This window comes from Coniosporium apollinis, assembly GCF_000281105.1.
Source record: "Coniosporium apollinis CBS 100218 chromosome Unknown supercont1.10, whole genome shotgun sequence".
Lineage (NCBI taxonomy): Eukaryota > Fungi > Ascomycota > Dothideomycetes > Coniosporium > Coniosporium apollinis.
The window spans coordinates 382,635-406,469 of NW_006913272.1; the positions used below are offsets into that span (position 1 = coordinate 382,635).

General features: G+C 56.2%; 8 protein-coding genes across 8 annotated transcripts; 5 read left to right on the forward strand and 3 right to left on the reverse strand.

The window, feature by feature from the left end:
- Window positions 1-457: 457 nt before the first annotated feature.
- W97_02701 (uncharacterized protein) lies at window positions 458-1,788 on the reverse strand (the record flags this gene model as incomplete). The annotated part of the gene is made up of 3 exons (XM_007780600.1): window positions 458-1,042; window positions 1,110-1,316; window positions 1,369-1,788. 3 exons carry the CDS (start codon window positions 1,786-1,788, stop codon window positions 458-460), a joined length of 1,212 nt encoding a protein of 403 aa, XP_007778790.1.
- An 807-nt stretch (window positions 1,789-2,595) lies between these two features.
- On the forward strand, window positions 2,596-3,158 carry W97_02702 (uncharacterized protein; the record flags this gene model as incomplete). The annotated part of the gene is made up of 2 exons (XM_007780601.1): window positions 2,596-2,787; window positions 2,886-3,158. The coding sequence occupies 2 exons, from the start codon at window positions 2,596-2,598 to the stop codon at window positions 3,156-3,158; spliced, it is 465 nt and encodes a 154-aa protein (XP_007778791.1).
- Window positions 3,159-6,151: 2,993 nt separating this feature from the next.
- W97_02703 (uncharacterized protein) lies at window positions 6,152-11,251 on the forward strand (the record flags this gene model as incomplete). Its single annotated transcript, XM_007780602.1, has 4 exons — window positions 6,152-6,327; window positions 6,415-6,517; window positions 6,577-9,525; window positions 9,584-11,251. 4 exons carry the CDS (start codon window positions 6,152-6,154, stop codon window positions 11,249-11,251), a joined length of 4,896 nt encoding a protein of 1,631 aa, XP_007778792.1.
- A 952-nt stretch (window positions 11,252-12,203) lies between these two features.
- Window positions 12,204-13,460, forward strand: W97_02704 (uncharacterized protein; the record flags this gene model as incomplete). The annotated part of the gene is made up of 4 exons (XM_007780603.1): window positions 12,204-12,456; window positions 12,521-12,877; window positions 12,945-13,067; window positions 13,162-13,460. 4 exons carry the CDS (start codon window positions 12,204-12,206, stop codon window positions 13,458-13,460), a joined length of 1,032 nt encoding a protein of 343 aa, XP_007778793.1.
- A 386-nt stretch (window positions 13,461-13,846) lies between these two features.
- Window positions 13,847-14,103, reverse strand: W97_02705 (uncharacterized protein; the record flags this gene model as incomplete). The annotated part of the gene is made up of 2 exons (XM_007780604.1): window positions 13,847-13,961; window positions 14,015-14,103. 2 exons carry the CDS (start codon window positions 14,101-14,103, stop codon window positions 13,847-13,849), a joined length of 204 nt encoding a protein of 67 aa, XP_007778794.1.
- A 689-nt stretch (window positions 14,104-14,792) lies between these two features.
- Window positions 14,793-16,149, reverse strand: W97_02706 (uncharacterized protein; the record flags this gene model as incomplete). The annotated part of the gene is made up of 2 exons (XM_007780605.1): window positions 14,793-16,016; window positions 16,066-16,149. The coding sequence occupies 2 exons, from the start codon at window positions 16,147-16,149 to the stop codon at window positions 14,793-14,795; spliced, it is 1,308 nt and encodes a 435-aa protein (XP_007778795.1).
- A 376-nt stretch (window positions 16,150-16,525) lies between these two features.
- On the forward strand, window positions 16,526-18,210 carry W97_02707 (uncharacterized protein; the record flags this gene model as incomplete). Its single annotated transcript, XM_007780606.1, has 2 exons — window positions 16,526-18,107; window positions 18,161-18,210. The coding sequence occupies 2 exons, from the start codon at window positions 16,526-16,528 to the stop codon at window positions 18,208-18,210; spliced, it is 1,632 nt and encodes a 543-aa protein (XP_007778796.1).
- Window positions 18,211-20,237: 2,027 nt separating this feature from the next.
- On the forward strand, window positions 20,238-23,628 carry W97_02708 (CAMK/CAMKL/PASK protein kinase; the record flags this gene model as incomplete). Its single annotated transcript, XM_007780607.1, has 2 exons — window positions 20,238-23,241; window positions 23,357-23,628. The coding sequence occupies 2 exons, from the start codon at window positions 20,238-20,240 to the stop codon at window positions 23,626-23,628; spliced, it is 3,276 nt and encodes a 1,091-aa protein (XP_007778797.1).
- Between the last annotated feature and the right edge of the window lie 207 nt (window positions 23,629-23,835).

Below are 23,835 nucleotides of genomic sequence, written 5' to 3' on the forward strand. Positions count from 1 at the left end.
TGATTCTAACCCTTTTCGGCGGGGAGAGTATTCATAGAATCGAAAGTTGATTCTTAGCAATATAGAAACGTATGCGTACCAACAAAGAGAACACTGTATTCGATAATCTAAGCCTCTGATTTCCTCACTAGACAGCTCTATATTGAATGAGCATGAAGACTCGTTGGGGCCTGACTTACATGCTTAAAGCCAGCAACAAACCGGCTGCGAAGCTCACGTGACGGTGGCAGGAAAGCTCGAGCAAGCATAGTGTGCACCTAATACAGCAAAATGGTATCAACCACCTTCATAGCTATCCAAAGCCGGAATTCTCAGCCCCAGTCCTGCTAACTCCAATCGTGAAACCCCACCCCAAGCGCTGCCAACAATCAAAGAGGCAGCCACAGCTGCAGGAACAAAACTTACCCGCCTACAAGCGCCAACCCATGCAACCACAGCCACATTCGCTAAAAGCCCTCTACACCGCACTGCCCACCGTTCCCGCTGCCGCCGCCCTCTCATCCCTCCCCCGCTGCCCACTTCCCGGCGACCCACCCCCACCCACTTGCCCTCCCCTCCGCTCACGCTCCCGTGATACAGACACCGGCATCTCAACCCCCCGCCTCCACTGCCCCTGTCCCTGCCGCGGCGTCGCATCCCTGCTACTGCCCTCGTCCGGCGGCGAGGACGCAAAATACGGCTCCGTGATATGGCGGGACGAGAACGCCGTCGGGACCAGGACGGGGGCGGGGAGGAGTTTCGGGACGGCTGATACGGCTGCTGAGGGGGCTACTGCTTTTGGCGATGAGAGGGCTGCGGCTTTGGAGGATGAGGAGGAGAGGGTGTGGGTTGTGGTTGAGACGACGATGCTGGGGACGTTTTGGGGCGCTGCTTTTGCGGGGGAGGGCGTGGGGCGGGGTGCTGATGACGAGGTGGAGGCGGAGGGGAAGGATGCGGACGGGGACTGCCGCGTTACGCGTAGGCGGGAGAGCGGGACCGCGGTCTGGTTCGTGCGTACTTTGTACATGGCAATTCGGAGGCGGAGGCGGAGTGTGTCGGCTTGCTGCTGGTATGTTAGTTGAATTTTCACCACTGGCTGAAGTAGATGCGCTTGAGAGAGCTCCGCGTACGCTTTTCGCAGCTGCGGTCTCGACAATTGCGGGAGGTGAAGACGAGGCGCGCTGGGAGTGCGGCGGTGACACGGCGGGGTCGTACTCGATGAGCGAGGAGAACGAGGCTTTGGATGCTATGGTGCCTTGCGAAGCCGGTACTGGCTCGGGGGAGTCTGCGTCGGTGGAGGAGAGGCTTTGGGTTGACTCGAGGCGTTCGAGGCCCGGCTGGGGCGTTATTAGTATATGTTTCCGCTACAGTGAGGAACAGCGGGCGTACTCTTCGCTGCGAAGCCTGAACAGAGGCAGCATGCTGGTATACCATCGCCCTCCCCGCGCCATGCTCGTTAATCGATCTCCTCACTACCCGCCCATTCGCGCCTTCGCGGCCAACCGCGCCGTCTACTTCGTGGATCGTTCTTTTTCTGGGGTTTACTGCCGACCAGGTCTGTGGACTAAGCTTCGCGCCTGCAGTCGCCATATTCTCGAACGCAACGTTCTCTTTCAACGGGCTCGCGCGGCTGGCTGTTTGTGTCTTCGCGTATTCGACACCTTTGAGCTTTGCGGGCGTGGTGCGGGCATTGGGCGTGAGGTCTCCCAAGACGCGTCTCGTGGGGGACTTAGACGGTGTTTTTGAAGCTGTGCCAGGCGTTTGACTGCCTTTCCAGACACGCATCCTGCTGGCGTTTGGCGTGGCCATGGTGCAGATGTAGGTACGCGTTGACGTTGGCGTTAGGTGGGTATATATAGTCAATTTGGGGGCTGAAGCTGTATAAGACAAGACAGAAGCTTCAGGATCACAGAGATGTAAAGCTCGAAGCCGGACCGCGTGGTTTAAAAATATTAATGGGTGTTGCGCGGTGGTCAATGTTGATGCAGAGTCGCGTCTCGATTGTGGAGTCCCGCCGCACCTCACCCCTGTCAAACGGTCTGTCCGTGCAGCTTCCGGCCGCACTTTTCTCCACCGCGTTCCTGATTTCAGGCTATTGTTGAGGTCCAAATACGACGGCAGTTCAGGCGGGTCCTCGATATGTATACCGGACGAGAGAAGAGACTTCGAAGCCCTCAGCAGGCAACCGCAGCAAAAGGGCGACACATTGGATTCATGATCCCACAAGCTGCACATATCTTCAATGAAACGGAGACGAACCTCTACATTTACACACACATGAAACTGCCCGCGAAGCGATCCGTGTAGAAAAGGTATGCTTCCAGAAGTGGAACTGCCGACTTCTCCAAATCAAACCGTATCTTCATTGAAATGAAGCGGACGAATTGGACGAAGTAGGAAAAGATCTAAACCAGCGCTCTACCTACTCTAACCCCGTGACGTCAACGCGCCCAAACTCGCTCAGAGGCCTGAGTGCTCTCATCCTCCGCAACAAATCCCAATATCTACGCGCCTTACGACCAAACTCTCACACTACCCCTCCATAGGCACACCAGTCCCCGTACCAATCTCCGTATCAATCCCACATAACCACCGCGACCCCGTACCTAACCCAACATGACGAGCTTCCTCCCCGCCCTCCACGGCGTCCAAGCAGCCCTAAGCGCCTACGGCCTCTATACAGCCTACAACTCCATCACGAACCTCCAAAAGTACGAGAAGAAGTCCGAGAAGGCGGCCAAGTGGTCCGACACCGCCGCGCACCAGCTGCACAAAACCCGCACGACGCAGGCGAGCGGAGCGGTCGCTGTATGTAGCCCCCCCTCCCCCCCTCTCTAGCTCAGATCGCGAGAGCTCTCAGCGGCGAAGCTCTCAGTCGGAGTCAATTGTAACATACCCCCCCACAGATCCTCACATCCCTCCTCTCCTCCCTCCCCCTCCTCTACTCCACCCCCGCCCCCACCACAACCATCCTCCTCCTAAACATCGTCAACGTAGCCGCAACGCTAGGCGCGCGGATCCACCTGCAGAATTTCTGGGAGGGAAAAGCCAAGGTGCCGTTCGTAGAGGGGTACAACGATGCCATCAGCCAGACGGACGCGATCATGCAGCAGCTCGCGGTGCTGACGGGCGTTTGGGCGCTTAGTGCTGGGTTGACGCTCGCGGGGTTGGTTGTGTGAGGGGTTTGTAGGTCGTGTCGGAATTTTTGGGCGGAATGTTGTGGGGTGGGGTATAAGGGATGGGAGGTTGTGTGGGGCGTTGGGGCTGTCAGACGGCATCAGGCAGGTTGGGAGAGGGCGAGGGAGGACGAGGGAGGGTGTCTCTCCCTTCGAGACAACGCACGCGCTGGTTGCCGGTGAGCGGGGGTTCGAATGGAGAACCAGCATCTTCTCTGCATGTGTGGCGCTTCCGGCGCGTTTGTGATGTGTAAGTTGGCAAGCCAAGGACCGCGGCACAGGCGCCGGTCCGTCCGTAGCTCAAGATTGTTGCCAAGTTGGTGGTAACGTGTAACTGATGGAAGTCTTATGGCAGGAAGTCCCTGTATGCGGGATGAAAGGATGGAAGACAGACTGTAGATCTTACACCTTACTGCGTCCCCCTCTGCTTTCAGGTTCCCCGTGGAATAAGACCAAGACTTTGTGAAGCCAACCCAAAGCCGACTTTGCGCGGCCAGCCTCCAAGCGCTTTCGGGCTATTCGTCTCAGCACTTCGTGGACCGCATTTAAGTATCTGTGACCCAGTCGATGAGGCCCGCCACGAACATCCCGTTCATGGTTTTCACCATCGTCAAAGACACCCGGCTCAATGGCTTCCTGAACACCACAACTACAAAACGCGCGGCTTCTCGCTTGATGTTAGCGTGCGCTGTTGCCCGCACATCGAAGCAGCGGCGAAGCGGTTATTACAGACATCCTGAGTATAGGCGCGTGCGACGCGACGAGCTACAAGCCCAGAATCAGAGCGTCCAAAGCCGGACGGCCCCAAGTGAAGTCGCTGGTTCGAATGCCATTCAGCTGCGGTATTGATGCTGACGAGCTGACAAAGTACGTTAACAAGAAAGAGAAGGCGAGAGTTTCGTCGCCTTCAGGCGGCCTCGGCGTAACCATCACACCTGGCGGGCAGGGCTAACAAGGCTCTGTTTTACACGATTAAGGGGGACTGGGAAGGCTGGAATCGCAATGGTGAGCGGTGCACGGGCAATCCTTGCTAAGGTTTCTTGATAGGAAACATCGCGCGAGGCACAAGCGGTTAACAGGTATAGAGGGTAGACACTTTAGCTGGAACCCAACGGAACGCGTTGAAGGTACTTGAAAGCTTAGAATAATTGGTGGTTCAAGGGGAAGGCCAACCTCGATACTCCGAATTGCGTCAAGAAGTATGGATAACTCGCTGCGGTAGAGCGTTACGCTTGAGGCGATGTAGCTCAACACCTTGGCAACACCTTGGGGATTAATAATACTCTGCCGCTCAAGCGGAAGCTTGTATGCCGTTTTCCAAGCAACGTTGCCGGTGAACACTCAGGCCTGGATATTGCTATTTGATTGTTATGTCGGCATAAAGAGTTTCATAACGCGAAGAACTCGTGATGTGGGTCAAAAGTGACTATCGCTGCCGCAGGTGTGGACGGTCATGCAATCCATGGCGTGCATCGCAGCGAGGCGTTCCTGCCCGAAGCCACGCATCCGGATAAGGAGAATGGCTTGCGGGGACAGCCCAAAAACAGATGCATGCTGACAGCTCGGAGGAGTGGACTTCGTCGAGGCGCAGTCTGAGTATCACAGCACTTCGAGTTTCTACTCAAATAGCTCTCGGATATGGAAGAAGATTCGAACAGGGCGATGCCGCGGAGTACGAGTAAAGAGAAGCAGATGTCCTCGCCTTGAGGTCGTTGGCTGGCTGAGGATCAGCGAACAGGGCGGCGGGCGGCGGGCGGCGGCAAGGCGAGCCCAAGGTTTGCTTAGCCCGAGCTCCTAGCGGTTAGTTCCCGCGCACGCGATTCGCTAGTGCTGATCCCCTGCCGCCATCGTCTCTGTTTCGTGAGCGCAAAGAGCGGCAGGGAAAGTCGCTTGCTCTGTCCACAGCGACAGATGGTCTTTGATTGCAATGGATGAGGGTGCGGACGTGTGTTAGGACGGATCAGAACGGAGATGGGCAAGTCTTGTGGTCGTCGGGACTTGGAGTCCAGCGGGATCAGCATGAGCTGGTGCTGGATATTGAAAGCTTGGCATGAGCGAGGGGAAGGGAAGGTAAAGCCTAGCGCAAACCACAACGGTCGGCGATGAAAGACGGTGATTGCAGCAGGTCGGCCCTGCAGCGCGGTCTCCTTTTGAACAATGGCTTCGTTCTCGAGCCCTGCAGCATTCGCCTTCACGATTCAGCAGCGCAGGGGGCAGGTACCCCGTAATAAACGGCCAAGGCGTGTGATTTGATCGCTGCCCTTCTTCGTGCAGGGCTGTCCCTTTCGGCGCAGGGCTGCCTTGACGCTGTGACCGCAAATGATCGCTGGCGTACCGGGGAACGTCGACCAGCACCAGCACCTCCACACTCCATCTTTCGCTTCGCTTCTCCATCATCCTCGCTCCTTTTGCTCACCTGCTTGCTGCTTGCTGCTAGCTGCTGTTGCTTTCTTCTTGCTCAGAGCTAGGTCTCAACGCTGCTCAACTTTATTACTCGCGCGGGCTTGCATGTGCTTCTGCGACTCAGCCACGCTTACGCCCTATTACTACTCCGCCGTCACCAGACCGCCCTTCACTACCTCTGAGCCCACGCACAATAGCTTCGCACCGAACACCACGCGCACAGCAACGCTGCCATACCAGCTGCTCAACCATCGCAACACCTGGCAATCGCCCCATACAGCCCCGAGGACGAGCGCATCACCTACATGGTCTACATCTGGTGAACGCTCAGGCTAGCTGCTGCCGCCTGCCGGCCGCACCTTGTCCTTTGTCGGCCTCGCTCCGTCTCGCAGCGAGGACTGCGACAGCTCGAACCTACACAGCAGATATTCTTTGACGAGTATTGCTGTCGTTCGGCCTCCACCGGCCGCACACCGCCCCCAGCTGGATAGCTTTACCACGCGCGTTCCCCTTACTTGACGTGCCTGTCTCGGACCGCCGACCAGTACTCGATCGTCTTCTGTATCGCATAAGGAGCTATCATGAACCCCACGATGTTTCAGAACATGGGAGGAGCCGGGCCCGCGGCTGGGCCCAACCAGATGCAACTGCAGAAGTCGCAGATGCAGATACATCAACACATCCTTGGGACGCTACGCTCGCAGCACGTTCCTATGGGATGGCAGACGTCGCTGCCGCCGGAGGAGCGTGCTACCCCAATCTTGAGCTTGTGAGTGCTGTTTCGAGTGAGAAACAACTAGCCCACAAGGCCGACCACAGAAGCGTAGAGACCATGCTTACACCACTCTTTATGCAGGCTCAATCAGCTACGCATGCTCAACGGCAAACGGCCCATACAGGAGCTGCTTCAAATATGTGTTACTTTCGAGTACGAGAGGTTCAGGACATCGCCATCGAAGGTAATGGAAATAAACGATACGCAATGAATGGCGCTCGAACACAGCTAATACCGAGGCAGGAGCACTGGATCAACGCGATGAAGGAGAAAATGGCGAATTTGGCGGAACAGCGAACAAAGAATGCCCAGATGATGCAGCCCGGAAACAACGTATCGGCTGCGCCGATGGGCATAATGCCTCAGGCTCCTATGCAAGGGAATATGCAAGGCAATATGCCCAATCAACCCCAAGGGCTCTTTCCGCAAGGATTCCCTCCGCAGTTGCAGCACCAAATGCAGGCCTCACATATCCCTATGCAGCCTCGGCCTACGTCGTCTATGGGCATGGAGAACACCATACAAGCGCCGGCCGCTCAACAACAACAACAACAGCAGCAGCAGCAGCAGCAGCAGCAGCAGCAGCAGCCTCATCATCATCCTCAGCAGCAAGCGGCTCCTCAGGCAAGCATGCAGCAGCCCGCACAGGTCGGAGGACAGGTCGGAGGACCAACCTTCACTCCGCACGATATGGCACGCATCAATCAAGTCGCCCAGAGTCTGGCCCAAAAAGCCTCGAAAGAGACGATAGACAAGATCAGGGGGGATATTCAGCGCATGGACCCTGCGCAACGACAGAAGATGGAACAGCAGGGCCAGGATCTTGTTGCTCTTCACTTCAGACGCCCAGCAGTGTTGGCTCTCCAGAGGGAGAGGCAGAGGCAGCTCCAAGGTCAGACGCAGGGGCAAGGCCCGATGCCGGGACAAGGCCAGATGGCACCCGGATCTATGATGCAAGGCCAGGGTATCGGGCAACAACCCCAGATGTCCAATGCGCAGGGCCAGACGGGTCAGATGGCGGGCGGGCAAGGTTTCAACTTCGCTCAACAGCAAGCCGTCGCTCAGCGTCAGGCAGATGCGGGACAGCTTGTAGTGCCGGCAAGCAACAATCCCAACACAAATTCTCAGCCTGGTGGTCTTGGACAGATGGGTACTCCTCAGCCCGGTCAGATGCCGCCAAGGACACCAGGTCCCGGCCAGAACGCGAACGCGAACGCCATGGCTCAGCAGCAACAGTCCCTTCGGAACATGCAGCTTCAAAGGGAGCAAGCAATGGCGGCACGGCAACTTCAGGCTCAGAACCAAGCCCGCATCCAAGCGGCTCAGCAAGCGCAGCAGATGTCACAGCTCAGAGGTCAAGTTGGGGGTCTGAACACGACGCAAGCTCCACAGCAGAGTCCCGCGATGCCCATGCTTACGCGCCCCATGGCACCGCCAGGTCAAGGCAACGCCACTCCCCAACAGCGGCCGCCGTCGGCCACACCTCACATGGGAATGCAGCAACCTCAGCACTCTGGTCCCAACATAGCTGCCATGCAGGCCATGCATCAGCAACAACAACGGGCTGCGGCTGGTCTCGGCCAGCCTTTTGGAGGCGCAGTGCCCGGTCGTCAAATTCCCCCGGGTATCAACCTTACCCCCGAGCAGTACTCCAGGGCCATGGCGCTTCCAGATGAAAGCTTCCAGCAGCTAATGACGCAGTTGCGGCCCAACCTTAATGTGAATCAGCCGAAAGGGTTCCCAGGCGCCCAGCAGCCGATGCAGCATCCTAATGGCCCCATGAATCCGCAGATGCTGCAACAGATGTCGCAGCAGCAAGGACAGCAGGCCATGAATGGCGGCAATATCAACATCGGACAAGTGATGCCTGGCGCACCGCAAGGACAAGGCGGGGTGAACGCTCAACAGCAAGCGGAATACCAAGCCAGGCTGATGCAGCAGCAGCGGCAGGGCCAACTCCCTCCCGAGGTAGTCAAGGTCATGGATGGTCAGCCATTCCCACCCGAAGTTGAAAAGGCTTTGAAAATGAGTATCCCCGAACATGTGAAGACGTGGGGTCAGCTCAAGGAATGGATGCAGCGCAACCCGTCAGCTGTGCCTCAGGGCAATCTTCAAAGGCTTATGGAACTCCAGGGTTTCATTTGGAAGAGGAGCCGCCAGCAGGCACAACAAGTGCAACAACAGCAACCGCCCAGTGCTCCCCAGACGATGCCCAACGGCCCGACGGCTGTTCCCCAGATGCAACCGAACGGGCAAGCTCCACCAGCTCCAATGGTCCCTCCAGGCATGAGTATGCCGCAAGCGCAGCAGCGCATGAACGGACAACAGAGTACGCCCAATTTCTCAGGCATGCCTGGCCCGACCGTGACACCGCAAGAGTTGCAAGATGCTCGGGCAAAATACCCAACGTTTCAAAACGTGCCAGACGAGCGCCTGAAATATTTCATATTGCAACAAAAGATGCAGAGGCAGCGGCAACAAATGCAGCAGATGCAACAACAGCAGCAGGCTAGCACGGGCCAACCGCAACCTCAGGCACCCAGGCCACCACAGCAGGTTCAATCACATGTTACCGGAGTAAACAAACCTGAAGGACCTCAAAACATCCCAAACAGTGGGCTGCAGCAAATACAGCAAACCGGTCAAGCTCAAGCGCCACCTACAATGCCGCAGTCCCAGCTTAAGCAAGGGGTCAAACGGCCGAGTGAGCCGGATGTCATCGAGGTGCCCGGACCAAATCAGGCGCCGTCTGTGTCTGCACAAGCTCCGCCAATGCAGAAGTCTCGCTCGCAACAGCGGCCTGGAAACATGACCGGGGACCAGATAAACACGCCCAACCCCCAGCAAGCCGCGCTATTAAGAGCACAGGCGACGCAGCGTGCGCAAGAACAGAAGAACCAGCAGCAGCAACAGCAGACACAAAGCCAGCAACCCCCTAATGCGCAGAACGCGCCAATCCCCACTGGACAGTCTCTGGCGAACTTGAGGCACCAGAGATTCCAGGAGCTGCTGGTGGAGACTCAGCGGGCCAATCCTCGGCCGGCACCTGTCCCAACGCCTGACGACCTGAAGCATCTCATGGCGAAGCGCTTCAGTGAACATTCAGCAATTATACAGAATCTCGACAGGTGCTTAACAATGTACTTTCAACAAACTGGGAATGAGGAACAGATGAGGGCTTTGCTGAAATCGGTAAGTCTCTAATGATCGTAGAGCGTGGTGGAAGAATTTTCTAATTATTCGGCCGTAGCGCATGATGATCCACTACCAGTTAAGAGGCAACGAATTTTCCTACGATCAAGTCTCCATCCATCCACAAGAGTTTGACTACTATATCCAACACGTCACAAAATTCGTCAGGAGCTTCATGATGTCCCAGAAGGAACGCCAGATGCGCGAGCAACAGCAGAGGCAAGCGCAAGCAAATGCCCAGCAGGCCCAGCAGACCCAGCAAGCGCCGCCGCAAGTCAACGAAACGTCTCAGCAGCCGGAGCTCAACGCCACGAACCTGCAAAACCTCCAACAGCAGCAGCAGCAGCAGCGACAGCCAATCTTACCGCGCCATCACCAAGCAAACCAGCGCCGCCAACAGCAACAGCAGAACAAACCGCCTGCTGCTCCTACTTCAGAACACGCGCCGCCCTTGCCTTTCGGTTCGCCTTCAGGCGTTCCTGTCTACCACGAAAAGGCTCAGGGTTTGACGGCCGACAAGCTGCAGCTGCCGAACAAGAAGCAGAAGAAGAACCATCCCTCTGCTGCTTCGACTCCCGCCCAAGGCACACCCGGCTCGCTCGCAGGCTCCCCACAGGTACCCAAGGCAATGCCTCCAGAGGTGGCTGCGGCCAAGGAGCAGCCGGTTGACGTAGCCAAGCCCAAGGAGGAAGTCAAACCGACGATCAGATGTCCGGAGCTGGACTGTGTCGCTGGAGACTTCGAGAACGAAGAAGAGCTGGAGAGACACAAGCAGGACGCGCACAAGCCGATTACAGACTACGTCCAGTATGCCGTCGATACGCTCCGGGAGGTCCTTGGGCTTGATGAGAACGGTAACAAGCTCCCCAAACCCGGCCAAGAAGCGCAGAAGAAGGCAGCCGCAGCGCCTGCACAGAAGCCCCAGCCAGCAGCACCAGCAGTCAAGCAAGGCGGCACGCCGGCGATCAAGCCAGAGGCCCTAACCCCTGCCGCCACAGCTGCGGTTTCCACGCCAATGGCAAGAGTCAGCAGCGCCCTGGCAGGCATCAAAGCCTCCCCGACCGCGCACCTCCTCAAGACACCCCAGCACTCGAGCGCCAAAGTCCTCACACCCGGCTCCGCCGCCTCGACCGCCCCCGCCAAAGCCGCCGCCGGCAAGGACACCAGCGCCACCTCCAAACCCACCACAACCCCCTCCGCAGCCGCCGCAACCGACGCCATGGCCATCGACAGCAACGAGGAAGAAGACCCCTGGGCCGACATGCCCTTCCGGCCCGGTCCAGACTTCGACTGGATGGTCGAGGACCTCCCCGGCTGCGACACGCGGCGCATCGTCGCGTGGCTCAACCACGAAGAGAAGGAGAAAGACAAGTTCGCCGCGCCGCGTGAGACGACGCCGGAGACGACCCCCGAGAGCACCCCGGATAGCTCCAAGTCCGGCGGCGGCAGCAGCGACATCAGCGAGGGGGATCGGCTGAGGGTGTGGATGAGCCGCGCGCTGGAGCCGCAGGAGATGGACGTGGACTTCGGTGTTGGGGTTGGATTGGATGCGCTGGGGCTGGATGAGGGGGGTGGGGAGGGGATGGTGAGTTGGGTCGATGATGGGGATAGGGCGAAGGGCGGGGTGGTGAGTTTTGGGGACCTGCCGGAGATGGATGTTTTTGAGGAGTGGGATCGGCATCTTGTTCCTGGGTGGGGGCAGGATCCGTTCATGGGATCGGGGTAGCGGGTTTCGTGAGGGGTGTTGGTCGTTCACTTGTGGAGTCGGGATTTGCATCGTGTCGCGCTTGGATCGCTGAGTTGCGGATCTGGGAGTTCTTGTGGGAGCGATACTGGCACCTTTTTTGGCATGGGCGGCGCTTATGTTTGCTTTGGATACGGGATGATGGGAAGCTGTCTTCGGATAATGGGACGCATGGCATGGGATCGGCTGGTGGGCATTTGGTTATATACCCCTTTTTGAGTCTTTCGTAGTCGGATTCTGTTTGGAAACTCGAGCGTACAGGAACTGCCATCATTCCTCAACCAGCGGCAATTATTGCAAGCTAACTCGTGACGCACTGTTGTTTGTCGCATGCGCGTCGCCTCATGTTCATCAACTTCTACAACACCCAGCCAACGGCATCTCAGACGTGCCAACCCCATACGTTGTGCTAATGGCTACCTACCTCCCTTCTGCCTACCAAGGCATCAACCCAACTGCCCTCGCTTCCCAGCTCCAGCGCTGATACCTTAGTAAGCAACCTCGGCAGCGCCGTATCCAGCGCTGCACGATGCTGACATGCAGTTTCTGGGCGTAAGCGCTTCTGCATCGTACCCCAGCGCGTTAAAACGGCAGGCGCAACGGTAGGCGCACAAGGCTCAGGAACGCGGCGCTGCTTTGGAGTTGGGAGTAAAGTCAGCTGCGTGCATCAGAGGGAAGGCAAGATGATATCGGTGCTTAGCAATGGATCGGAGCTTCACCCATCGTCTCCCTCGGTAGGAGGCACTGCAGCTGATAATTGCGGCAGCAGTTATGGGATGGCAGGTGGGTATTAAAGGTGGGAATGGACTCTCAATTGTCTGTTTCATCGGACTCAAGTGGTTTTCAGTCTGCTTCTAAATCGTGTCTAAGTTCCGAGTTCTCATCATCTATACCTTGTGTCAACGTATCATTCTCATTCAATTTTCCCGCAATCATGTCCTCAATCCCCAACCCAGTCATTCAACCTGGCTCCTGGATCCTCGTGACCGGCGTCAATGGCTTCATCGGTTCCCACATCGCCGACCAACTGCTCCTCGCCGGCTACAAAGTCCGCGGCACCGTCCGCAACGCGTCGAAGAACGCATGGATGGCAGAGTTCTTCGAGTCCAAGTACGGCAAAGACGTCTTCGAGCTCATCGAAGTCGGAGACATGTCTCAAGAAGGCTCACTGGACGCCGCTATGAAGGGTATACTTCTGCCTCACACATCAATCCAAATCGGAACATCAGCTAAGCGCTTGTTGGTGAACAGGAGTTGAAGGCGTCGCCCACGTCGCCTCCGTACTCTCTCAAGACCCCAACCCCCACAACGTGATCCCCCCAACCATCGCCTTCGCCGTCAATGCGCTCAAAGCCGCGGCTGCCGAGCCATCCGTCAAGCGCTTTGTCCTGACGTCCTCCTCGACGGCTACGTATGCACCTGGGCCGAACCTCGGCCGCACCATCGACGCGAAGACCTGGAACGAGGACTCGGTCAAGGCCGCTTGGGCGCCCGCGCCGTATGAGCCGGAGCGTACCTGGGTCACTTATGCCGCCAGCAAAACGGAGGGGGAGCAGGCGGTGTGGAAGTGGGTTGAGGAGAATGAGCCTGCGCTTGTTGTTAACGCGGGTGAGTAGGCCGCCATGGGAAGGGGAAGACGTCCTCCAGATGCGACACTACTAATGCCGGCGACCAGTGTTGCCTCCCGTCAACTTCGGCCCCGCGCTCGACCTCGCGCGTCAGGGCCGCCAATCGACCTCCTACGCCATCACCGAGGCGCTGGAAGGGGAATTCAAGATCTTTGGCGGGTTTGCACCGGGTATGTTGCCCCTGGGCTACCCTTCCCTTGAGCCTATCTACCTAAACAACGCTCCGACGAGTTCCCCCGCGCATACCTTGCTGATTCCCCATAGGATTTTTCGTAGACGTGCGCGACACCGCCCGCCTGCACGTCCTCGCCTTGCTCCACCCGGACGTAAAGAACGAGCGCATCTTCGGCTTCGCGGGGAGCTTCAACTGGGATGATGTGTATGCTGTGCTTCGGCAGATGTTCCCAGAGAGGGACTTTCCCGAGCCGGACCCAAATGCGCCGAGGGACACGAACAAGATCCTGCCGGCAGGCAGGGCGGAGGGGTTGTTGAGGGAGATGGGGAGACCGGGATGGGTGGGGCTGGAGGAGACTGTGAGGGCTAGTTTGGAGGGGGTTGCTTGAATTGATGGATTACAATCAGATGTACAGTACTGGTGGAATTGGAGTTAGGAAAACTCAGATTAATAGGGAATGCACATTGTTCTCAAGCACTTGGACAGCTCAAATCGGTGAAACGTTTTTGTCTAACTAGATGATTGGGTTGGGGAGAGGTGGAAGGGAAGTTTATGTTGAGGAGACGAGAACAGCGTAGGTTCTCATCTATTCAACATAGACTTCCCTTCTACCTACCCCCAGCCCAGTAAAATGCGGTCGTCGTACTCCAGACCGACATTGTATTTCTGACGGATGCACCGAATACTTACGTCCTCAGAGCCAAGACCGGCAGTAACAGGCTTGGGTAGAGCGGTACGCCTTTGTACTTCTGGCGGATGCGCGCAAACATGGTCTTACGCTTCTCCGGCCCCGCCGCCGCAGAGCTGAGTGGGAAAGGTTGGGCTGTGTAGGGGGTGCCAGTCGACGGTCTCACGGATGCTGGGAAGCCCGTAGGGGATATGTGCCGTGCTGCAGACACATAGGGGATATGTGCTGTGTCGGAAGCACATAGAGGTCTCTACATGACGATGCAGAGGAGGGCCCGCTTGACATCGTCACCGGTGACCTTCTCGTCGACGGGGTATTGGTGTTCGTTCTGGATGATGGACATGGTTGCTGTTGCTGATAAGGCTGGTGGTGGTTGTTTATATTGAGCGTTTTGGAAGCTGTATATAGCGGGAAGGATGAGTATACTTGAGCAAGATGAGAAGTGGTATACGGTTTATATATACCGCGATTAACATTGGCGAGGGACGATTGTCGAGTCTTTGTCACACGGCGCGGTGAAAGGCCTTTGTGGCGACAATGTTTATTGTTGGAATACAGCGGGGAGCGCTGAAAGGACGCTGGAAGAGTGCACGGTACACCGTATTCATACACCTTTTCGGAAGAAGCGGAGAACGTGAACAATGTGCTTCGTTGCAAATGACCCAGGATAGGGTAACGATAGCTCGAAGGTAGCAAAAAATACCATGGAGATGCTAGTTCACCGTTTGGCAATTTTGGAAAGTCATAACCGGTTTCTTATAAGGTGCGTGAGACTACAATGGATATAATCGAGAGGCCAGTAACGGACTATGCCTAAGTGCATAGATACTATAGCGCCTTGGGACAACGCATAGGAGTAAAGTTCACAAGGAGAAGCGGAAAAAACCGCGGTGAATGGATCCATAGTAGAAAACCTTTCAAATTCTTTGTACAGGTTACTGTAAGAGGGAAGCTTCAGACGTCGGTAGTTGGAGACTATGAGAAATGGTCTGACTACTGACAAATAACCGAGCTCACAGGAAAAGGAATCACTCAGTTACTAGCTCCACCAACCCAAGCGTTGAAGTTAGTAATGCCATTTTCAGGCCGTGCCGAGATCTCTTTGCCAGTGCTGGAGACGACAGGCTTCGAGTCTCGTTCGATCCAAATAGTGACAGTTCCAATTCGACCGTTGAACGGCGTCGAGAAGTGGTGCACACCTGCTCCAGGCAACTCGAACGCGGAGGGTGGATTGGAACCAATCTGTATCTTCAATGAAGCGCGGGATTTGACGAGCGCGGTTGCAAAAACCTTGTCCTGAACTATTTCGTTCGGGCTGTAGCAACGCTGATACGCGCAGTTATTGCCGGTCACACCGTTGGTGCTGCCAGCCGCGGCGGGCGTGAGGCGGTACCAATAGCTCAACTTGTCGTTCGAGATTGCTGGTGGGGCTCCACCGTTCTTGTACTGCGCAATGTAGTACGGTAGAATATCCCGCCAGTGATCATGCGGCATGTTATCAACGTACGGATGAGCATTGGTATTTCCACCTCGAGGAACGCCGTCATCGAATATCGGTCCTACGTAGTGACTCTCCCCGTAATCGTTCCAGGTCACGATCTGCACGAAGGCGGGTTTGACCTCCAGCACCTGCTGCCACCGCTGATGCCATAGATCGTCGCCGCGCCAGGTCCACGCTTTACCGTATCCGGGAAGGTTTGTGAAGAACCAGGGCGAGACGCCCATCATGTAAGCCTTTGAGCCAAGGGTGCTTTGCCATGCCTTGTCTTTGGTAATGGACATGCTGTTCGGCCCTTCCGGCCACATGTCCCAGGAAAAGGCACCGTCGACCTTGTCAAGATGAGCTGCGAAGCCCCCGGGGCCAAGGGACGTCCAGTCTGGAAGGAAAGATATGCCGCCAGGAACGGAGGCGCGGATTGTCGGCCAGTCGTTGGCATTGGCAACTCCTTCAAAGGTCGAAACGAGCGGCTTGTTGTTGTGTTTGTAATGAGCTGGGTGTGAGGCATAGCCTTGCAGAATCTCAATGACATCGTTGGATGGCCATGGTCCTGGACCACCGAGGTAGTCGAAAGAGAACAGCAGCTTGAACTTTGGACTTGTGTCGGTTGCGGCTTGAAAAGCGTTGCCGACCTGAGCTGCGATTGGGCCGTCCCATGGGGTTGCGATATTCAAGACGAACCCATCGATGCCTGCATCCGCAGCAAGTCGAATGTCTTTCTTCCAGTGGTCAACTGTGTATGACTTGACGTTTCCGACCTGCTTTGGTCAGCTGCAGTCATGCCAAATCTCAGCTGCATATACTCACGATGAAGTGGGCGAAGACTGCCTCGGCAGAGACTGTGGAAACAATAGCGACCAGCGCTAAGAAGAGAAAATGAATGAATGACATGTTTACACGCAATAGATAGAATGCAGAGAGCGACAGTAATGTGATGGTTCAAGGAAACATAGTCACCGCATGCCTGAGGCGTCGTAGACTTACATATTTCGAGGGCACAATCTCCCTGACTCAGCGGAGGTTCGTCATTAGTCTCTTTCAGGAATGTCATTGTGGTCGTAACGTGAAGGCGCACTCGAGGCGCGCGGTTCTTTCACCGGCTTTGGTAGAGTTTCTTTGTTGAAACAGCTCGGGTGCTGGTTGATGTTTCAACATTGCGCTTGGCTGCCGGAGTCTTTCTCGTTTCGGCAAGCCGTTCAGTGCTGCTGTGGCTGGCTTCGAGGCACGTGCATCGTCGACCACAGCGTGTCGAAGTTGATTTTTGAACATGTCCAAAGACCTGCTGGCAGAATTCGGTGACTTCGGTCAAGATGCGAAGGCTGCATCGAGCACCAATCTATCAAATCGCTACAGTTCCAACTCATCCTCGTTTTTTGAGGATATCTCTTCTCGTCCCGGGGCGCAGCGAGGACACAGGGCTCTCCGACATGGTCAAGGCTTGCTCCTCGATGTGTTCTCTGATGGAGTAACGCAGATACAGCATGAGTATGCAATAGACCAGCCTAACGATGATTGGGGTGACTTTGAAGACGCCGAACCTTCCGTGGCTCCGTCAAGCACGCAACACGAGTCCAAGACACAGGAAAAGCAGAACCTCGAGGAATACATCCAGCAGTCACGGAAGCCAGTCTCGGTACAAACAAGTGCTCATGATAAGGCTAATTCGTTTGACGGCGGACACCAGTCCTCGCGGCGCAGCGAGCCGCTATACGACGCATCAGACAATCGCAGACCGCCTGGAATAGGCAATGTACCCCGTGCGAAGGATCCAAACATCTTGTTTGATGCCTCTCAAGAGCTTGGAGAAGATGATGATTTCGGCGACTTTGAAGGTGGGACGCCGGGTCCTGCAGAGTCGGCAGAGGATCTGGATATCTTTGGAATCAAGTCGAATATGGAAGATCTGAGGCCTGAAGATCGAGCCTCTGCGCCGGTCAAAGCTTCGAGGACCGCTATTCCTGCGACCGCTGAACGTCGTTCAAGGAAGCCTCCAAAGCGAGTAGACTATATTTCACAGAGTTCACATGGGAAACCGGCGCCAGCGAGGGCTGTCCGAACTGCAGTAGCTCCAACAAGAGAGCCATTAACCACCGCCAAGCCTGAAATACCTGAAGAATCGTGGGACGACTTTACGGCTTGGGAAGCTCCAGCACCATTATCCACCAAGTCGCCAGATCTCCACGCCGAGCGCTCCGACCTACCACTCGCCGCCCCTTTAGGAAAATCTGTAACCGAACCGTCGCCTTCCGATCTTCCACCAACCAACGTTCCACCCCCAGCCCTTCTACTGAGTCTCTTCCCGCCCCTCTTCGTGTCCGCCCAGGAGAAGTTCTTCAAGCCTCTAGCCGCCCAGCCCTACGCCATTCGGAACCGCATCCTCGCCGCACCAGCCACCACCACGTTTCTACAAGGCTACCTAGCTCTGGCCACAGTCGCTGCGCGCATCATCGCCGGCCGCAAGCTCCGCTGGAAGCGCGACACGCGTCTCGCGCAGAGCATGAAGATCGGCCCCTCTTCAGGCGGGAGATCCACGGGCATGAAACTGACTGGCGTTGACCGCGGCGAGGAGAGGAAGGAGGAGCGAGAGGTGCTTGATGTTGTTGGTGCATGGCAGGAGCAGTTGGGACGGCTGAGGTCCGCGGTTGCGGGCAGTAAGGCGCTGGGAGCAGTGCCGGAGATCCATGACGCGATGCCGGTAAGGATGGCGAAGCAGAGTGAAGGCGGCGTGCCGGCGCCGAGGTGCTGTGCGCTGTGTGGCCTGAAGCGAGACGAGAGGGTGGGCAAGGTGGACGAGAATGTAATTGATAGTTTTGGTGAGTGGTGGATTGAGCAGATGAGTATGCATCGAGGTGAGCATCTCTGTTTCTGATGTGCAAAGCTGGTACTGATCGAGTCTGTCTAGGTTGTAGGAACTTCTGGGAGCAGCATAAAGACGAACTTAGGCAGCGGTGATAGTGGTGCACATCTGAATGAGTCTCTTGAGACCTGGCAATTGTTTGATGGCCAGCTTCAGCTCCTCTGTGCCTGGATGAGCCATAATCTCATTGTTCGTATGCATGGAAAGTGAACGAGCAGGAAGATTCTATCCTATGCAACATTGGCTTGGGTGCACATTAGGCTTGCGTGCTACGATCCTGTCATCCTCTGTATATTTTCGCAAGCGGTGTAGTATTTGCACTGCCCCGCTAACATAGTTCTATCTCCCTTACGTTTGTATACCTGTGAGTATAACAGGCCACACTTAGCTGGTTGTCAGCCAATATGATCTTTAAAAGCAAGTCTTTTTATTGATGACCGCTCGGCAATACGTCTTACGATACAAGAAGACTACCACATCCGGTGGTCCGCTACGTAAGCGATACTGCGGATGCTCGTGTGCCGATCCATTGTATCAGTCTTTGACAAGCCTCTGACTCCACAGAGTGCTTTGTCCCTTCCGCTGTGTACTCCCGCGGAGCCACGCTCGAAGACTGTCGGTAACCTTGCACTAACATCCTAATAACCTGGAACCGGATCAGAGGGCGGCTGGGCCACATCACGCCGTAACTTCACGTCGAGATGCATCGAGTGCACTTGGACCGGATACTGTAAAGGCGCTCGCGTACAAAGCACACAGGCATCTACGTCTCAGGGCTGTACTCGAGGTTGCTGATGAAGGTTGACTTGTTACATACCACGCTCGGATGTCTCACGATCAGTTCCGGCATCCAAGTTAAGGGTCCATCGGACCACGGCCGAAGCGGCTTTTTGGAGTCTGCGGAGTGACGGATAGCAGGCAGGATAAGCAGTGTGCGGGCTGGAGATATCGGCGCTAGGTGCACGCCACAGTCAACCGTTGGGCTTGCATATCAAGCAGACCACCTCACTCTGCTGAAGCGAGGTGCGACATCGTGCACTTCCCGTCCGAGCCTGTCACTTGCAACTTCTGTGTTGCTGTGCTCCCGTGCTCCCATCGCGAGACAGCTCTCCGCGAACAAAGCACCCTGACCCCTCGAGTTCTCCGAGTCATCCCCTCCATCACAAGCCACCCGAGCCCGCCAAACCCGCCAAACCCGCCAAAACCGCCAAACGCCTGGACCGCCTCGACGGCTGAGCGTCGCCCACCCGCTCATCGTGCATTTTTGCATGCCGGGCCTACGGATTCAATCGTCCGGAAGCCATATGCCTCTACACTGTCCCCGGCATTCGAGACCATTGCCTATCCTCTTGCAGGCGCTCTCCTGACGCTCGTCTTCGCTCCGGTAGCGAGAGCCTCAGAACAGCACCGCCGGCCCGCAAAAGATCCGCACTACTGTCCTTCCACCTGTACCGCTGGCCCACGTCAGCCTTCAGATGGTAATGGTCACGCCAAATGAAAATGGTGAGTCCTTGCCACTTTGGCAGACGTCTTGTCCGTTCATCGCCCTGTGCGAATGGGTGGCCTCGTCGCCGACTCACCCCGCTGTGCTGGTACTCGAAGCCCCGCGGTATACCATTACACATCTCGTGCCAGACGCCGGTCCTCAACAAGGCCGGCGACTTATGAGTATTGTCTGTGTGCCTACGAGGGGTGATAAAAACGACATGTGACCTTTCCTAAGCACGCTGTTGGAGCCCAATGCTGAAGTTTGGATGACCATTGATCTCTCGAGCTCAAGCATGCTTTACGCACCCTGATACGAACGCTAACACCAGCGCCCAGGCCTTTCAAATGCAGAAACCCATCCATTGCCGCGGCGTAGACCAGAGCCTCCTCTCAGCGAGATCTCTATTCCGAAGAACAAGAGCACGAGCAATCTCCTATCACACTTTTCGGGCTCGACCACGAATAGAGACTCGTCCTATACACGACACTCGTTTGATGCTGGATCTACACACCCGCTCGTGAGGTGAGTTGGGAGGTTAGCGGCGGTATAGCCCGCGTGGACAATGCAGGGCTTGACGACCCTGCTACATCAAAGCTTGGCTGACGATAGACTCGCGTCTTCAGGTCTCCGATAATGCCTGAGCATGAACATGGACTCGGTGCATCAGGTCTTCGTCGAATCCGGCAGCAACCTTCATCGAGAGCGCTGGGCGCTGGTGCTGGCACGGGTGGAACATCTCGATCCGGATCCGTGAATCTATCAGTCGCCCCTTCCCGCCACCCGTCCATGAGCCTTCACTCAGGGCCCTCGTCACCTACAATATACTCGAGCGAAGACCTTAACCGCTTTCCGACCGAGTCTCTACACTCCTTCTCGTTCGCACACCAGTCGGAAGAGTCCCTCCACAGCAGGCAAAATGTGTTGAAAAGATCAATAGATTTCATGCGAGATAAGTTGGGGTGGGCAGCGAGTAATCCGGCCATCCTGAACGCACACGCGAAGCTTGGTGGCGATCAAGAGGTGCAAAGCATGGTAGAGCTTCTGTCGCGTGCCAACCTCATCGGACCGGATGCTCTGAAAGCTCATGGTCTGGGAAGTTTGGGACCTTTGACTGGGCCAGCTGATCTATCTGCCGATAATGTGTTCGAAAAGAGCTTTATGCCACGATCAGAGAGTCCGAAGAGTATCCATGAGCCAGAATCTCCTAAAGCAGAGCCCGGCAGTGAACCTGCTATTCTTGCGAGGGCAAGCGTAGATGACGAGGTATTGCTCAGTCCTAGCTCACTGGAGAGCGGGGCGTCTGATAGAGCACTAAAGAATCCATCTCGCCCTCCGGCCCCGACGGCCACGCGATCTTCGCTGAAACGGACGTACACGGATACCGGCCCACTATCCATTCAAAGTAAACTTCATGACGCTCTTGCACAGCCGTATATGTCTAAGGATCGCGCTGGAGAAAGTCAAATCATCTCCCCCACCACAGTTCCCACTGTGCCACCAGTACCAGGACCTCATCCGGGCCACCATCCCGCACCACATGGACATGGAAGCCGCTACGCTCCAGCTGCACAAGCTATATTCACCACTGAGGCGCAGGCTCCGTGGACCATTACTGCTGCGAACGATCTTGCCTGCCTTGTCTTCGGCGTCACAAGGGCCGAAGTTCGGAAGCTGGGTATCTTGGAGGTTGTCCGGCCGGAGCGAAGGAAATGGCTGGAAGAGAAATTGAAGAATCCTGACTCGGAATCGCCACGGTCGCAAGTATTGACTACTCAGAGCCAGCGGACGAGCCCTAGTCCTACGACCGGCTTGGCTGTCGGCGGCGGCGTCACGGCTCGGCTGCTTAGCAAACCTTCATCGCGACAGGTTGCCGACAAGCGGAGAGCGCAAACAGACGATGGCAGCGGCTCTACCTATGTAAGCAAAAAGAACACGAAAGGTGGTTTGAATCATCCGGCAAACAAATCAAGAGGTGTCCTGCTGTGCGGAGACGTAGTGCCAATCCAGAAGAGGAACGGCGCGCTTGGGTCAGCAAGCTTGTGGGTAAAAGAGAAGCGCGGCGGCTTGATCTGGGTTCTGGAGGAAATAGCAGAAGATGTTGTCTATATAAGTGTTGACGAAGTAGGCTGCGTAATGAAAGGAGAGGGAGCGATCGAGGCGATCTGGGGCACGGAGCGGGTCCGAAGAGGCATGGACTTCAAGCGCCTCATCCCGGATATTCCACGAAGAACAGGTACCAACACCGGCGCATTAGATTACGAGCGGATTGCGGAGCTTCGATCGTTCACTGCTCGAACTCAAAACAACATCTGTATACCAATCACTGTCGATCAAATCTCAGGAGAGCCTACCTTCCGAGTTTCGAGCTTTCCGCATATTGCTGGCATTCTCGTCTTATCCTCTTCTACCCTCCAAATCTCAAGCTCGAACACCGTTTTCTCCACTGCGTTATTCGGCCAGTCGCGGCCCGATGGCCTCCACATCAATGAGCTTATACCTAGCTTCGACAAGATATTAAGGGTGATGACAGACGAAGACAAAATTACGCTGGTCGACGGCATCGTGGTACCCGAGCACAGCTTCCGCCGAGCGCGCGCCCTGCTGGCAATGCGCGAAGGCAAAGGCGACGCTGCCGCGATTTTCCTACGACCCAGCGGTCTTCCGGCCAAGCATCGTGACGGCGCAGAGATCATGGTCGACGTGCAGATGCGGGTGGTGAAGAGTGAAAGGTCTGCTCCAAAGTACGACGAAAACGTGATTGCGGAAGATGGTGAGACACACCACGCGGACCATGATGGAGCAACTTCCGAGGTGGTCTACGCTTTGTGGATCACCTACTCGAGGCAGCTGCACGCGGCCAACCATGGCATCGGTCCTGTTCCGCCTATCCAGTCGCGACCTGGGACGCCGCCTCACCAACCCTCACCTGGTCAGTCGATGAACATGATCCATCCTGAGGAAGCCGATTCAGATACTGCAAGAGATACCCCATCCGTCTCACTCCTTACACAGCAGCTCCAGAGGTCCCCCACACCCCCAGAAGACGCATCCGTGGATCCGCCAGTCGAGCTGGACGGCAACGGCCAGCCACGACGGAAAACCATCAACGACTTCGTTGTGTTGGAAGATATGGGGCAAGGCGCGTACGGCCAAGTCAAACTCTGCCGCTACAAGCGTAACTCCTCGAAGAAGGTCGTCATCAAGTACGTGACGAAGCGGCGGATTCTGGTCGACACCTGGACGCGAGACCGTCGTCTTGGCACCGTTCCGCTTGAGATCCATGTCCTGGACTACTTGCGCCGTGACGGCTTCAAACATCCGAATATTGTAGAGATGTCCGATTTCTTCGAGGACGATGTAAATTACTACATCGAGATGGTGCCGCATGGCCTGCCCGGCATGGACCTGTTCGACTACATCGAACTGAGGGTCAACATGGATGAGGTGGAGTGCCGCAAGATCTTCGTGCAGGTGGCTGAGGCGCTGTGGCATCTGCACACGAAGGCGAAAGTTGTACACAGGGACATCAAGGACGAGAATGTGATCCTGGATGGGGAGGGTAACATTAAGCTCATCGATTTCGGGAGCGCGGCGTATGTCAGAAACGGACCGTTTGATGTTTTCGTTGGGACGATTGGTGAGTCTCGCCTTCCCAATCAGCTGCATCGCCGATCAGTCGTGTGCCATCTTCTCCAATCCACGACCACTCTACATGTTTACATTACACGAGCAACGACTGACGTCCTTCACAGATTACGCCGCCCCCGAAGTCCTCCGCGGCTCCCCCTACCGCGGCAAAGAACAGGACGTCTGGGCGCTCGGCATCCTACTCTACACAATCGTCTACAAAGAGAATCCGTTTTACTCCATCGATGAGATCATGGACCAAGACCTGCGCGTTCCCTATATCATGAGCGAGGAGAGCATCGACCTCATCCGCCTGATGCTGAACCGGGACGTCGATCAGCGCATCACGATCAGCCAGGTGCTGGAGCATCAGTGGTGTAGGGCAGCGAAGGCTTAAGGGGACGGTGGTTTGATGGGAGTGCTGGCTGGGCGGATTACGGAGTGGTGGCTTCCGCGTAGATGGGGGTGGGCTGGGGTCATAGAGTAAAGGGGGGATATTTATGAGCATATTGAACGATCTGCATGATTTGCATGAAGGGGAAAGGCATACTGTTGTCTGAGCGCGCGCATCGGTCATGAAGCAGTCCACGGCGAGCGAGCGAGC